Source organism: Tursiops truncatus, chromosome 11 (genome assembly GCF_011762595.2).
Source record: "Tursiops truncatus isolate mTurTru1 chromosome 11, mTurTru1.mat.Y, whole genome shotgun sequence".
In the NCBI taxonomy this organism is placed as follows: Eukaryota; Metazoa; Chordata; class Mammalia; order Artiodactyla; family Delphinidae; genus Tursiops; species Tursiops truncatus.
In genome coordinates, this window is record NC_047044.1 from 50,452,004 (window position 1) to 50,468,991 (window position 16,988).

General features: G+C 40.1%; 1 protein-coding gene across 1 annotated transcript; it reads right to left on the reverse strand.

Moving 5' to 3' along the window:
* Positions 1-3,211: 3,211 nt before the first annotated feature.
* HMGA2 (high mobility group AT-hook 2) lies at positions 3,212-16,736 on the reverse strand. The gene is made up of 3 exons (XM_019918768.3): positions 16,485-16,736; positions 13,794-13,880; positions 3,212-3,382 (listed from the first exon to the last, which is right to left on the reverse strand). Exons 1-3 carry the CDS (start codon positions 16,593-16,595, stop codon positions 3,212-3,214), a joined length of 369 nt encoding a protein of 122 aa, XP_019774327.2. The 5' UTR covers positions 16,596-16,736.
* Positions 16,737-16,988: the final 252 nt, after the last annotated feature.

The following is a 16,988-nucleotide window of genomic DNA, read 5'->3' on the forward strand; positions in this document are numbered from 1 at the left end:
CCATTCTCACAGCCAGTAAAAACTAGAAATCATGAGGGTCAATGAAGATGGCCCAATTATTCCCAGAAAGGCAAGGGATTTTGTGGTGGGTGTTTCACGTGGGCTTCTTATTCAGCATGAAGATCAGGTGCCTGGAATCCAGATATCCCCCAAATGAGCAAGAATCCATTGAGAAAATTAAACACATACAGATCCTTTAACTACTACATATTTTATTCCAGCTTGGCTGAAACATCGGCTGTGTGAGGATGAGTGGTGGAAAATAAAGGCATAAAGGGAGGTGGGTATAAACTGTGGGGACTTCGAAGAGCTAGGGAAGGTTGTAATCAATTCAGTGGCCAGCTGTGGATCCGTAGAAAGTTTCTAGGAAGAGCAGTGATGTGACTGTACCCTATGCAGGTTAACTGGCAAACATAGGAGAGCCAAAGGTAGAAAAGGTGAAAGGTAGGAAGACCAGTTAAGAGGCAAGATATGGAACTGAAGAGTCCATCTACGGATAAGTGCCTGAAGGGAATGTGGTGGACATATACCATGGAATATTACTCAGCCAGAGAAAAGAGGAAGTCCTGCCATTTGCATGATGAAATTTGAGGACATTATGCTAAGTGAAATAAGTCAGACAAAGACAAATACTGTCTATCACTTAATATGTGGAATCTATAAATACTAAATGTATAGAAACAGACAGTAGAATGGTGGTTGCCAGGGGCTTGGGGGGAGTTGGGGTGGGCGGAGGGAATGAGGAAATATTGGTCAAAGGGTGCAAACTCCCAGTCATAAGGTAAGCTCTGGGGATCTCGCATGGTGATTATAGTTTACAATGCAGTATTATTTACCTGAAAGTTGCTAAGAGAATAGATCTTAGATGTTCTCACCACAAAAAAAGAAATGGTAATTATGTGAGATGATGGAGGTATTAACTAATGCCACTGTGGTAATCATTTTGCAATACATAAGTCAAATCAACACGCTGTATTCCTTAAACTTACACAAGGTTATATGTCAATTACATCTCAATAAAGCTGGGTTGGGGGACAATTGATGGAAGCTGAGTGCTGGTTAAATCTCACTGTATTTGCTTACAATGCGTTTCATTTTAGCAACATTAATCTCATGACTTCAAAGAACTTACCTATTTCCTATTCTGTTGCCTATAAGAAAGTTTATATAGGTTTTTCTTATTGATGAGTTCAATGGCATACGATGTCCTTTTAGTTCTGATGCTTAGAAAATGGCAGACCTATATTTGATATGTATGCCAATACCAATTTAGTCAACACTGTGCTCACTAGAGTATAATGGAATAGGACTTTTTGACTTCTGACACTAGGTCAAAAAAGGCCTTGCTTGCAGTTTTCTCCTCATTTGGGAAAACACCCTCTCTGGGAGCCCTGAGTGTATGTCAGAAGGCTGACTTCCCACCCTGAGACCACCAAGTTAGAAAGGCCATGTGTGTGGGTGCTCCAGAGGACACCCCCAGAAGCACCCAGACTTCCAGCCAATTCTGCAAAAGCACCTGTGAGTAAAGATGCCTCCAAATTCTACCCCAAGCATGAGAGGTAACGCCCAGCTGCTTGAGTCCTCCCAGCTGAGGCCCTAGACATCCTGAAGCAGAAACAAGCCTTTCCGTTGTGCCCTGTCCATATTCCTGACCCAAAGAATCCATGAGCTTTTTTGTTGTTTTGTTTTTTTACATTATTAAGTTTTGGGGTGGTTGATGAAACAGTAATAGGTAACTGGAACCATATGTCTAACAAGAGAGGTAATAAACCCATTGGTTATGGAGCCCACACCTGGAATATGATACTTCGTTCTGGGTGACATATTACAAAAGACAAAAAAAAAAACAAGCATACTCAGAGGAGAAGAAGAAGAATGTTCCTTCGTGGGAAAAAGCTGAAAGGCTTAGAGATATTCAAATCAGAAAAGAGAACAAACGGTATATGTTAATTGCCTTCAAATATCTGAAGAGCTATCACAAGTAAAAGTAATAACAATTACTCTGTATATTCCCAGGAGGGAGGCCTAGGAACAGTGAACAGAAGTTACAGGGAGTCAGATGGAAGTGTTTTCTAATGTTCAGAGCTTTCCAGGAAAGAAGAGGCAGCCTTAAGAGGACGTGAGTTTCCTAACATTAAAGGCAATCAAGCAGTCTAGATGATCACCACCTGGTGGGTAAGTTTGGAGAGAATTCATTTATTGACCAGAAGGTTGAATAAAATGCTCTTACTTTAAGGTTACACTGTAACACTGAGATGTTTTTAATCTAAAGATCATCCCCATTTCCTTGTGCTAAGAAATCTAATCCCAACACATGTTGAGCAGAGGGAAAAAAATACAAGATGAATAAATTGAATGAAAGGCAATACCAAAGTATAAATAGAAAGGGATGCAGAACTCTGGAGGAGAGAAGAATGGAAACTAACAGGAAAATACAATCCAGCAGAGCAGCAAAGGGACTTCAGGAAAAGATGAAGCATGAAGATGGAACCATGGAAGAGAGAAAAGCAAGGCCAAAGATGCCATCATAGATGACCCAGGGTAGAGAGGATGCCCTCATCTTTCTTGAGAAATGGTTTTATTCGTTTTTAAGACGTTTTTCCTCGGTCAGTGGGAAAGACAGACCAGAAGAACATGGTAATGTAGCAGCATAAAGAACAAGGTTCAAGTGGTAAAATTAACAAAGCTCTTCAGTGGTCAGTGAATTTCTGGCCTCAGAAAGATACAGGATCTGTGTGCCTATGGGGTCAGGTACACCTGCATGGAAGCCACCGTCAGTATGTAAGAATCACTACTAAGGGAAGCAAGAAAAACCAGTGCGTAAAACCTGGTTTCCTAACAAAGGCAACGGGAAAATGAAAACACAAACCACCTAGAAAATGAGATATTTCCAAGGCCAAACCATCCCAGCAACAACAACAAAAAGAAATGAAAAGAAAGAGTTAAAAAGTTATCTCATACACATTTCATCTGAATTTTATCACCATTTGTAATCAACTTCCAATGTTTCATAATACCCTTTAACCTTAGTTACTCAACCCAGGGAACAAGTCATCTCATTGTTACCCCATTTGAAGGAAGAGTGGAGACTCTTTTCATGTTGATAAGAGATAGAAAAAGGAGACACTCCCAGGAAAGAAAAGTGTTTTGAGGAAACTCCTGGAGCCTGAGGGTAAGAGGTGGTGATAATATGCTTCTTGCTTTAACCCTTTCAAAGATGCATCATATCAGAAGTTAGAAATTCATGGAATCGATAAAATAAGTCATTTATTAAAAAAAACACAAATTTTTCAGTACTAAAAAAGAATAGAAATTTTATCTTACTACTCACCCATTTCCTAGGTCTGCCTCTTGGCCGTTTTTCTCCAGTGGCTTCTGCTTTCTGCAAAATGAAAAAGGAAGTTATATCGTTTTCTACCTGACATTTCTTATAAGTGCTGCACCAAGGGACACATTTCAAGTAAGAACGTTCTGGTTTGCAGATAAGGTATTAAGATTGCTTTAAGAATCTCTTTCTCCTTGAAGGTTCATCTTCTCCATTTTTCATTGCATGATGCAAAGAGAGATCTATGCCTACTCTATGCCTACTCTATGCCTACATACTATCTATGCCTACTCTATGCCCACATACTATGAGAGATCTATGCCTACTCTATGCCTACATACTATGCCTACATACTATCTATGCCTACTCCAGGGGAGTCTACCCTAATAGACTCCCCTGGAGTAATCTCTGAAATGCATGAAAATGCTTTTTAAAAGCCATTTTGCCCTTATTTCTACCTGTAATCAAAAAAAATTATTCCCACATATCCATAATTATGTAAAGTGGACTTTTAGAAAATTAATGTTTCTTAAATGATGATTTTTCTTTCCATATCACAACTAAAATTACCAAAATTAACATTGATATATTACTGCACAATTTACAAACCACTTCTACCCACATTGTTAGGCAAAAGCAAGTCTAAATGTGAGTGAAAATATATAGGCTTCTAACTCAAAAAAAACAAATATTAGCACACTTCTACATAGTTAATTTCCTATTCCTTGCCCCAAACAAACACCTGTCAATCAGTTCACCCAAAGCAGAGAGAGAAAAAAAAAAGCTAGCAGAAATCATCAGTTTTTCTCTGAGATGGAAACAAGGGATGCTAAAAATAATAATTGATAAACAATGTATATTATTAACAATTAACAATTCCACACTCAACACAAACCTGACATGAATATATTTCTAACTATCTTAACAGTTTGTTCATTGCTTTACTTCACAGAAGATTTTTCTGGTATCACAGTTGTTTTTTTCCCTTTTGAGTAAAATTTTAATATTATAATTTCCCTGTGTTTATCACGCCTACTCCAATCCCCAAATACACCAACACACACATATCACATGCACTTTCTATAAAAATACACGTTTATAGGGACTTCCCTGGTGGCGCAGTGGTTGAGAATCCGCCTGCCAATGCAGGGGACACGGGTTTGATCCCTGGTCTGGGAAGATCCCACATGCCGCGGAGCAACTAAGCCCGTGTGCCACAACTACTGAGCCCGTGTGCCACAGCTACTGAAGCCCACGCACCTAGAGCCTGTGCTCTGCAACAAGAGAAGCCACTGCAATGAGAAGACCACACACCGCAACGAAGAGTAGCCCCCTCTCACTGCAACTAGAGAAAGCCTGCGCACAGCAACAAAGACCCAACACAGCCAAAAAAAAAAAAATACATGTTTATAATTTCCATTTTCAGAGTAAAGAAAACTTAGTACATCCTCTTCTGTGTATGAGAATCATCTCAAGGCTATATAAACACAAAAATACAGGTAACCTAAGCCAGGATAACTCATTTTGCATTTTACTTTTGTTACCTGGGTTAGCAGCAAGTACTTGGTACAACGATACTAAAATTACCTATTATAACCGTCTACACTGCCAAATGACTCTCTTTTCTCCCTTCAATCTGGTAAAAATAGATGGAGATAGGTGACAGATTGATAGATACACAGAGAGATACAAAGATACACAGGTACATAGACAAAATAAGATTTTTAAGTCACAAGATTTCTCACCAAATATCTTCCTGACCTATCTAACAGGTTCCATGAATTAACCCAAACTTTGTATGATTATAATGTTAGTTCACATTTATTGAGCATTTAAAATACCCTAGGCACTGGGCTAAGTCATTCGCATGTGTTATTTTAATCTTTACAACAGCCCTCCATGTAAGGTAGCTGTTATTATTTCTCTTAGTTTGCAAACGGGCAATTAAGTCTTAGAAAGGCTAGCTGAATAACTCAGGTCACACACAAAGCTGGTAAATGGCAAGCCTGGGATTGGAACCCAGTTCTGTTGGACTCTAAAGCCAGGGCTCTCACTGTCCTGACAACGCTACCTCCCTTTAGGTTACATGCATTTGCTGCTATGAGGAGATATTTTAGCTAACGAAAATTGTCACTGACTCAGCTCCACCTAAGAGTCAGATTTGGGCACTCTGAATCATAGTGGTAGGGGTTACTACTTTGAATGGCTCCACAAAGGAATCATTCCTTGTCAAGGGTTAGTGGTCCTGTCTTACCTTCGGTCATAAGGGCATGAGTTAAATTAAGTGAAAGCCAGGAGGGCCCAGTGAATCACACCCTCTTTCTGAGTGTTGTCTCAGGGAGAGAGGGAGATCTCAAAAGGAACACAGATTCCACTTTGGAAAGCTTAGATTCAAATCCCTGCTCCGCCATGTTAGCTTTATGACTTTGGGCAGGTCCCTGAAAACCTTAATTTGGTTTCAGGTGTGAAATGGAGATAACACCTCCGGTGAGGAGTGAGGAGTGAAGTGGCTGCCGTAAATGAGGTGCTCAATAAACGTTCTTTCACTCCTAACTAGATGGAACTCTTAAAGGGGAAGTTTTCCTTTAAGTTAGTCCAATCTCATAGAAGGTTCAATCAATGCAAATATTCCATTACACCCATAGATCACCTTAAGAATGAAGCTTTTAAGAGACCCTCTGGCTAGTACATCACGAGTTATATGAGTACAAAATTCCTTAATACAGAAGTAGTGTCTGATTTACCCTTTAGGAGCAACTGTAAGGTTGCACAGTTTACTCAGTAGTAAATAATACAAACATGGAAGATAGAAATCCTTTCTAATGGGCATGGGGATGGTAGGTGGGGTTGAGAGTAGGAGACTGCTGATCTTAAAAGCTAACAGTGCTACACCAGGCTTTTCTGTATGGTGGTTATGTACCGGGGCCATGATGGGATCCGGGTGTATCTAAAGTCTGTTAAAAAGAGGGTTGTCTTCTAAGAGGGTTTCACTGCATTTTAAAGTCAGAGAAAACAAATCTCTCGTAAGAGAGAGAAAGCCCTGCAAACAAGAGGACTTAAAAACGAGCATCCCATTTACAAAAAGTCTATTCAAAAATAAAATTCGCACCATTAACTAAAGGGCAAAATATCACGATTATCACTTGGACTTGTTAAAAGCAAACTTGCTCCTTGGTCTTGGGGCCAGTATTACATGTAAACTGAAACCCTCTTCTGAGACGACATCTAGAAGAAACACATTAGCTGTGCTGTGTGTCGTCGATCTGGGAGGTTTTCATTGTTCCTTAAAACCCACATTATTTAATCATTCTGATCAAACTTCACAAAAGCTGCAAAACCAGTTAGGATTTTCCTTCGTAAACCAGCATAGATCCAGGAATTTTACATATTGGAAAACACTGGCTTTAACTTTTTTCCCTGTGTTTAATGCTCTTCGGAATATTATTTTTCAATAGAAAACAAAACATTTCGGGGGCTTGTTTTGTTTTTAATATGTTAACATATGCAATACTGTGTAAGTGTATATTTGGTTTTCCTTAGCCAGAGTGGAATTTGGTTCCACACTACAAACCCATGTATAATTCAGACAATAACTTATTCTGAGTACTTACTGCTTATCTCAGGGCGGGGGAGTAGGGAGAGAGGGTGGGAATTCTGCATTTGTAAGAACTGAATTTCAGACTATTATCAGCCCTGTTATACTAACGTCTGCAACGATCATATGTTAAAAGTATTATTCCCTCCTGGCTTGTCTTCATTCTTATTTTTGCCTTTAAAAAAAAGTGTAAGTTCAGAACTGTGTATTTAATTTTATAAGATGCTTTAGAAGCAAGTTCATGAGGATTGGGGAGACTATTAAATGGGAAATGTAATTATATCTTTCTCTAAGAAGTTTTGGTACTCCAGGCTCTTAAATGTATGAGCACTAAAAAATTAATTAAAAAAGGAAATTCATCTAGCAAATAGAACTCTTGATCTTGGAAACAGTGCTTAGCATTAGTGTCTGGTGCATAAGATGTGCTCACTGCATAATTATTGCATGAAGGAAGGAAAGAAAGAAACACTGGTGTTTATATCACCTGTGTGTTTCCCTGTTGTTTCCCTCTCACCTTTAGAATTCTACAGCTTGGTAAGGCTTTAGAAGACATTTCATCCAGCCCCTTCATTTAACAAATAAAACAACTTCTGGGTGTGCCATGATCTCCAACGTCATAGCCTTCTGGTTTATTTGGGGGCCAGGAATGGGTTGCAGTAAGCACATATTGCCAATCCCTTTATAAGCTTGTAGTGAACTCCCCTCCGAAGATTTCTCAAAACCTAACTTACAACCTACATTTCTGGTTACTGGAGAAAACATAATCTACCTTGTAGCAAATACTTTATGAGATATTTGACACCGCATAACAGTGGAAAGATCATAAGCTTTAGAGTTAGATTTGAACTCAAGCCCAGGTACTCCCATTTACTGGAGCTGAACATTAGACATGTCACAGTTTACATCTCTGAATCACAGTTTTCTCATTTGTGAAATGAAGACCATAATGCCTACATCAAAGGATTAAAGGAGCTAATGTATATGGAAGGTAAGCCTGACAAAAGCTACAGCATTTAGTAGGTAGTCAAATGTAATTTCTTAACTCCCTCCATATTTTAAAATGTTACCCTTAAAAGGAGTACCTCCCAATTTTGTAAGTTTCCAGTCAAAGTACTGAGTGATTTTCTGAGCATTATCTTATTTAAGTAGGGCAGCTATTACTACCCCTGTTTATATGGGCGATTAAGCAATCTGCCCATGTTCTTAAGTGGTGGAACTGAGACCCCATCTGATTTCAAGGCAATAAAGGGTCTGTTCTTCTGGGAGACAGTCCCGTACAAAATGAAGTAGCCATGGGGAAATTTTTTAAAAAACTTCTAGGGTGGAAATCAAATGAGTAGTTAAAAGTAAAATATTTCCAAGTTTCCTATAAAGACATAGACAAGAGCTGAGATTGGGAACCAAGCGCATTAGCCAGTTCTGACTTCTGGGTCAAATTTAGATAGCTATTAATTATTTGCTATTCTAAATGCTCACATCATACTGTGATAATGCATAAAAACCAGAATGCCCCACTCCAAATCAATCAGTGCATCTGTATTCACACACACACAAAAGAGCTAGAAAAAGATTTGGGCTTAGTAGTACCTGGCTTTGTTTTCATGTATCTTTCCATGTATATGTATATATGACTAAGACCTGCTGACTTTAGAGCATAGGGAGCCATCGAAAAACAGTGTAGAGTCACATTTTATTTCTTTTAGTAGCTCTTTCAAAAATATAAAGAGTGTAAATCAATGTGCACTGGCATCAAAATCAACTGGACTAATCAGTCACATTAAATGTTAAGTAATTGTCACTTCACCTTTTTGCTCATCTAGTTCTATGGGTTTCCAAACTGTACATGCAACTATTTTTAGTCTTTAAAAGACATTACAAGTTTGCCATCGCTACATATTTTCCAAAAAAGAAATAAAAGTGAATTCTATCATCCACTGTAGTTCATGCTCATTTTCCCCAAGGAAGTCCTTGTTGTCAACTCCCATGTCATTATTTACACATGCCTGTCTTCACCTATACAAACATGAAATTAAAGCCAAGGCCAAAATAACAGGAAAAGTTATTTTCAAAGTTTAGGATTCTCCTCTTTAACTGTTCCTCTCCCTCCTTTGTAATCAGAAAAATCAATAGCAATGATATGAGAGTTCATAAGGGCGACCTTCCGAGCAAACTACTCCCTACATTATCCTGGAGAAAAAAATGGCTGTGACTACTCCTTGCTAAATCATTTAGAAGATGCCATTCAGCGTTGTTCAGTGGATTAAAGCAATATAGAATAATAAAGCAGCAGCCTAAAATGGAATCAGTTCTCCATTCACCTTTTTCTCCTGGTTGGCACTATAAAAATTCAGAGCTAAAATTCTCAGCATCTAGGATATAAAATTCATTGTTCCACCCTTGTGCCAAGCTATATGGTTCCAGAGAAAGCTCTGGAAACTGCAGAAAGTCAGCTAACAAGATAAGATGGGTCTGAATGATTTAACTGACATAAAATGCTCTTCAGCATCCATCTAGTCTCAAAAAAGAACTGAAATGCAACAGAATACCAATCTGTTATGTTCTCTTGAGCAAAATGATCTGTTGAGACCTTGAGATAAAAATGAACCAGAGCTGGAAGTCAGTCAAAGTAATGAGGGGCTTTCGATGAAAAAGTTCAGAAGAATAACTGGCAAAGAATGAGATCTCTGGGTTCCTTGAAGTAAAGTGATTTCAGAAAATAACTCAAATGTATTTGAATCTTCCATATTTGGATCATAATCTACGATGACTCAAAGGCATTGTGAGAGAGAATTTACTGATACATTAAGGCTCGGTCCTCTCTGGCAAAGTTAAGTGAAAAAAAAAAACGAGTCAACTGTTTAGGTAAGACAGCCTAAAATACCAAGATAATGGAGACAACAGTTGGGCTTTACATAATTCCACCTGACTGGATTTATCTGTATGCTTAGATAGAGCCCTGAGTCCCAGTGGAAGTTACTTGCCCATAAAAACACAGAGGAACTCAAAATAACTCGTACTAGTAACATAGACGCCGTAGGCTGGAATTGTATGACAACTGCCTATACCATCTTTCCCTGACTTACCTATAACGATGCCTTTGGTTCCCCTCTTCAGCTCAACCTACTATATCCCGTAAAAAATCATGTCCTTGCTCCGCATCTATGCGCTAATATTTAACTGAAATGATGAGGAAAACCCATTCTCTCATCCTAAAATATCTGTGCTTGGTGTTAGTAATCATTTGTGAAAAATCAACCAACCTCCTAGGAACATGATTAGAAAAGGAGCACAAATCTTCCTCTACAGTATCCAATTCGTATCAAGTCTTCTTTGTTCAGGCAAGTGGAAAATATAAATTAGGTGTCTGCCTGAACACATTATTTGAAGCATACTTTACCTAGATGGTATTTTCATTTTGTACTTTGCTCTTTATTTCTCTTCACTACAACCTAAAGTCAAAAGGAAGTTCAAGCAAATCTGTGATATCATGAAGTAGGGCTATCTCACACCTGAGATCTTTTTTATACGCAATTCTTCCTATTAAAATTAATTCAATCTCAGAATTTTTTTTTTCCCTAAAAGTACCTGAATGACAATTGGCCTGACTTACAGATGAATTTGACTTGTGACCTTAAAAACTGGAGAATTAGTGAAAGAAACCCCTCCAGTGTTCTCTCATTAAACAGGCACAACAAAAACCCTAAACTAAACATAAAGGAGATGGTTATCTTTCTTCTCTCCAAACATGAGAAATGTGAAAATACAAAGTATTTCCATCCAGCACAAACAGGAGAGGAAAACAAAATAAAACAAAAAGGAAATTAAGAGCCAACTGGTCACAGGTATACCTCAAACTAAGACATAAATAAAAGGGTCAAGACACACACACAGACACACACATACTCACACGAATAAATTATTTATTCAGGAAAACATTAACTTCTGATTTATTTTATTAAGATAACAATATGAAACTGGTTCAGGGATGAACTTTGAGCACTCAGATTGGTGTTCTTAGGAATAACTAGAATTTCTACATAATGGTTATCCATGGGAATTTGTCATAACGGAATAGAAGCAAAGTGAAGAATAATTATCTTCTCTTCCAAAAGTTCCAGGCATAACAAATTATGTTTTTATAAATGTTTGTTTTATATATTACACAAATCAAGTTTATATTGAATATGACCTGAAATTAAAGTGATTGCTAATTTAGTAGTCCTCCACTTGGTCTTGCAACTTTCCTCATGCATTGTCAAGTGTCACACTGCTAATTTTCCAACAAGCAGTTTTGTTTTCAAATGCCCCAAGGCCAGTTACTGGGTCCAAACACAAACTTTGTAAGTAAAGAAACTCCAAGCAGCAAGAAATTTTAAACATACAACATCATCAGTCTCCCAGTGTACACTGTATCTCCTCTAATTTTAGAGTTCTGTTCTCTTATATACTTACCAGGTTTTGTTATATAGTTTCCATTTTGGTGAGTCTCAGTTTGCAGGAGAATTCCCAATTTATTAATCATAGAAGACTTCTCATCTCTACTCTGGTCAGTCTAGCATGTTATCAACAATGTAACTTTTTCTAAAAAAGATAACTTTTCAAAGTCCTAACAAAAATATGTTTTGTTAGAATACAACATATGTTTAATAAACAAATATATGTTTGATAATCATGTTTACATAGGGTAGTAGCAAACTCAATAAATACCAATTCGAAAGTGAAAATACCTTAAGTTTACACATGCCATGAACAATTCATCAGTGTCATTCATTATTTTGCAAAGTGTTATCTTCTCCAGATGAAGCGTAATTTATAAAACTGAAGAAATGTAACAGTCAGGTTCTGAGCAAAAATACGTATCCATTTTTATTAGAAAGGGGACTTTTATAACAGAATTGTGTGAAATAATTTTGTCTGGAAGAATGAAAGATTTCAGAGAAAAATTTCTTTCGGAAAAAGAAAGCCTACTTCTGTTTTGGAAGTTGTAATACTATGTGCATACACATGAAGAATTATCAGAAAGATGAATAGCCTAAGGGTCATTTATAAATGCCTATCACCAAAGTAACTAAAAATAAGTCAAACCTTACTTGGGAAGAAACCAACTTTTTGTTATTTTGCTTTAGGTGGTAAATTAGGCACAAGTCTCAGCTTTCCTTTTGTCAATAAAGATTTTGCTAGTCAGTGGCAAACTTTTCAAACTGAAGAGAAGGTGATGGAAGCACCTTTTTACTCGTTCCAAAAAAAGAGTAATACAGTAAAATATGAGAGGTAATTCATTTTCCCTTTTTTTGTATTGAATTTTAAATAATTTATTTATGATGAGATTTACAGATTTCTTCCTGGGAGATGTTATGATGCATTTTTCAGAGCAATTACATCGTAGTTTAAATGTTTGTCAGCTAGCTACCAAGATATTTCTTTGCCATTCCATTAGAGTAAAAGTAAGATAAAATTAACTTAATGCAACCAAAAAAAACCCTATGTTAAATTGGCCCTTTTTTAAAATTGAATAAAGCAGGTAAAAAAACAAATAGTAAGTATTCATATTAGTAATATCAGATTACACAGGCACTTTTAAATGACAAGATAATTTAGAGCTACTTCAATGTTTAGTGATTAAATATGAGTACAATTAAATCTTCACTCTGAGAAGCAGTTCTATTTAAATATATCAGAAATCTGCCCTTTCAACTCTGTTCAAGACTGTTAAAACAAAACAGAGAAGAACTCATAGTTGCTCCCTAAATAACTTTATATGTATCACTGGTTGCTATGGAAGTCTACAACACTGAAAACTATCAAATATAATATGGTAGGTGCTCACACTCACAGAGAAAACCACACAAAACATTAATCCTCAAGAGATGAGCATACAGTCATTTTCAACAAATACTGTACATGGTGTACTCAAATCGACTGTAAAGATATATCAAAACTTACTTCTGAATTTTGAACCTTTGTTTTTAACGAGCATACAAACCCACAAATAAAATACAGAAACTTTTTTTCTGATTTATTTGTAAAGCTTAAAAAATGTGAATTTTATCTTCACCTTCCCTTCTCTGTCTACGCATTGATCCTGAGATATTTCTTCTTTGTTAGCTCAAATACCACCAAACATGAGGTTTTTAAACTGCAATTTAAAATTTATAAAGAAAAACACTGGAAATTACACTTGGTTGGGTTCTATCCTGCCCAAAAATATACAATAAATGAGTCAAATACTTGTTTAAAAAATTTCTCATTGTCCTATTCAGAACATTTCTCTATCACCTGAGGTGGAAAGCCTTTTGAGAGATTATGATATATTATATTGTAGGTTTATTGTAAACAAACAAGGTACTTTATCAGCACATTTAAAGCAGTAAAATTAGTGAAAATTTTTTTCCAGAATCCCATAATTGGATTTACTTCTAATTATCATCTATTTGGCAAAGTACTTAACTTTAATAGTGGGATTTGGTTTTCCAATAATCATGTAAATAAGCACAAAGTAAATTAATCTTTATTATTTTTTAAGGAAATTGCAAAAACTTCACCACCAGACAAAATCTATAGCTTTGATTTGTTTTTAACTATTTCACAACTGGTGCAAATCTTAATTGTTCATTCTCCACTCCCCCACCTCCCCCTCCCATCTCCGTTTTAAGTTTCTTATTATTTGGTGATTGTTTAAAAACAGCACTGTAAGCATCTTCATGAACTTTTTATACTAAGTATCTGCTTGAAAATCTCACCAATATTAAAGGTAGGAAATGAGTCTTGGGTTACCCACTTGGGAGAAATCCTTAGGTGCGGATCTAGAATGGGAAAATTACAGGGAGGTTCCTCTGGGCGTTGAGAAAGTTGGGAGGACGTAAGAAATCTCACCTTTTGAGCTGCTTTGGAGGGACTCTTGTTTTTGCTGCCTTTGGGTCTTCCCCTTGGTCTCTTAGGAGAGGGCTCACCGGTTGGCTCCTAGTTTCGGGGGGAAAAAAAATGCTGCTGTGGCAAGAATGGCTGAAAGAAATTGACCCTGACTCTATAGTTGTATTTTCTGCCTGTGCTGCTCAACAGAACTGTTGGAACACATTCAGTTCAAGCATAAACGGATGATGATGGTACAGAGTTTACAGAAAGGGGAAATAACTATACTTGTAATCCAAGAATTCATAGAGGAAATTCTATTTCGCATATGAAAGCTAGATTCTATTTCAACCCGAAAAAGGTAACAAAGGCTGACTGTTCAAAGGTTGCTTGTTCTAGAAAGAAAGTTATACATTTTAAGGTGTAAAATATGCAAGGCTGTGTATTTGGCAACGCATAGAAATAATAAGCATTTTACACAAATACTACTCTCCACTATACCAGCATTTTAAACAACAGAAATATGAAGCTAACATCAGAAATATTTCAACAATCTCCCATATTGAAAAAGGTGGCTTTTGATCATTCTGTATATCTATATTGTAGGTCAGTTATAACTCAATCAACACACTGAGTGAAATACTGGAGCAATTATCCAAGTTCTTCAACTTAAAATAACTCCATTCCTCCTGAAATTTCCAAATAATTATGGTAAATCTGTCGTGGGAGGCTTTGCTTGAATTATCTAGGTAATTGCTTCAATTCTTCACTGCCAATTGGAGATGTAGGAATGGTCTCCAGTCTAGATTTAAATGTCTTTTGATAAAAATAAATATTTTCTCCAAAACTTTCTTTTGAGAAAACCCTTATGGAGGTGTACCGAAGAAAACTAATAAAAGGGATGGGGGGTGGGTAGTAAGGAGGAATGGGAGTGTCTGGGAAGGAGAAATTGAAACTATCAATAGGTTTAGCAAAACTTTAAACGGCTTCTATGCCAAGTAGTAAATACTCAAGTGGTTAAGAGAATGCGATGATTAATATTCCAGATTCTAAATATTTATCCAGTGAATCATCAATTTACATCTCATTCAGATTCGGTTATTAAATGAGAATTAGCTTAAAATGCATAAAAGTCTTCAATGAAAATTCGCATCCTATTTAGAGATTCTGAGGAAGGTTTCCTGCAAGCTTCTGTGGGACCACTAGCTCCAGTGGGCACATCCGGAGCAAACACATAGGAGACACATTTTTCTTTCTTTGTGAACTCTGCCTTAACTCAAAGGTAAAACCTCCAATCACCTCCAGACCCCACTGCAATTTCTTTTGGATTATTTTTTGGAGGTGGGGGGCAATTAGTAGTTAGAGTGAGCCGGGTGGCGTGTGGGAAACAAGAGCGGGGGGAAGGGCAGTGACTTCCTGGGAGGTGTAAAACAGGATCCTAACGCGATGTAAAGTGTCGCCCGGGCAGAGCGGGAAAACTCAGGGGCCTCTAGATTGGCTTGTTTCCTTTGATGATTTCAAAAAGGTACAGCAGTTTTTCTAAAACGCACTGGCAAGCAAACATTGTTCGCCTTCCCCACCTTGCTCTCGGGCAGCTTTGGGACTCTAGGATTATTTTCTAATAGGCCTATTTGCCATGAAGGAAGCGCTTTAAGGCTAAAGAACGAAGAAGTAGCTTTAAACCCCACGGAAGCGGAGTTTAAATGTTCTCAATAGACAAGTCCCGCTCCATCCTTGCCCGCGGAGGCTTGGAAATTGCTGCGAACAAAACCCCTCCACCCCGGGCGCTGCGCGCAGCTCCGCAAGCGCAGGCTACACGCTTAATTGGTTGCATCCGCAGACAAAACCCTCCACTCCGCGGGGTCCCGGGCGCCCCTCGATCGTCCCCTCCCAACCCCCAGTCACTCGCTCTGGAGAAGGACGTTTCAGGTCTGCAGCTCTGAGGCGCGGCACCCAAGGCAAAAGGGGGACTGGGCGCCTGGCGAGGAAGTGACCCTAGCTACCGTGCACCCTCTCGGACACTGCTTGCCACCGCGCCCTTGGCTGAACTACTTAATCCTATCCCGTGGGGACCCAGGGTCTCCTGTAGCCAGCCCCTTTCCTGGGACACCTCAGCAGCGGCCGCATTTAAAGAGCCCTAGGAGAACCGGGCGGGCCCACGAGTTCTTTGTCGGGAGGGCGCGAGTCTCAGGCCACCGAGAACTTGGGGAGGGCGCCAAGGGGGCGGCTGCGGCGCGCCAGTCCCCGGCCAGCGAGCAGCCCCAGTTGGCGGGAGAAAGAGCCTCCGGCCCCCGAGGCTTCAGCCCCTCCAACCCTGACCCGTCAGAGTACCCCTAACCCCCGGGCCACTGCAAAGCGGCTCGGAAAGTGCCTGGCGAGCCCCGGCTTGTCGGACCCGGCCGCTTCCCGTCACCAGGAGACACCGCGCCACTCGGGCCGGGCACAATAGCGAAAGTCCGAAGACGCGCTTCGCCCGACCCCGCCTCCAGCCCGCACCCGGCCGCCCGCCCGCCGTGGCTCCCACCTCCCGGCCCAGAGGGGCGCGGGCGCCCGGGGCTCTGCCGCGCACTCGCGCCGGGACTCCGTAGCTCGCCCCCGCGGCGGCGTGCGGCGGCCGCGGCGGCTGGACTCCCGCGCTCGGGTGGCCGCGGGTCGCGGGGCCCTCGCGGAGGGAGCGGAGGTGGGCTGCTGCCCGCACCCCGCCCGCGTACTGACTTGCTGCTGCTTCCTGGGTCGGCCGCGTCCTCTCTTCTGAGGCGCCGGGGCGGCAGGTTGTCCCTGGGCTGAAGTGGACGGCTGCCCGGCGCCTTCACCGCGTGCGCTCATCCTGCCTCCCGCCGCCGCTACCGCTGCCGCCGCCGCTCCTACCGCCGCTGCAGCCGCTTCGCCTCTGACGCCCGGAATCTGCCCAGCACCTTTCGGGAGACTGCGAGGTAGGGCTGGAGAACGAGGCGGGTTGGGCGAGAGCTGGCGTGCGGCGAGGGCTGCTGCTGCTTAGGCTGCCGCCGCTGCCACCATCAACACCGGACGTCCAGCGGCTGCCAACAAGAGAGAAGAGGGGAGGAGGAGGAGAGAAGGAGGCGCTGCTGGTGGCGGCGGCAGGGTGGGTGGGTGCCGGAGGTGGAGGTGACGGTGGAGGTAGCGAGAGGAGGCGGAGAGCGAAGGAGAAGGAAAAGAGGGTTTCAAGTTGGGAGGCTACCCTCTCAGTTTGGGATCAGA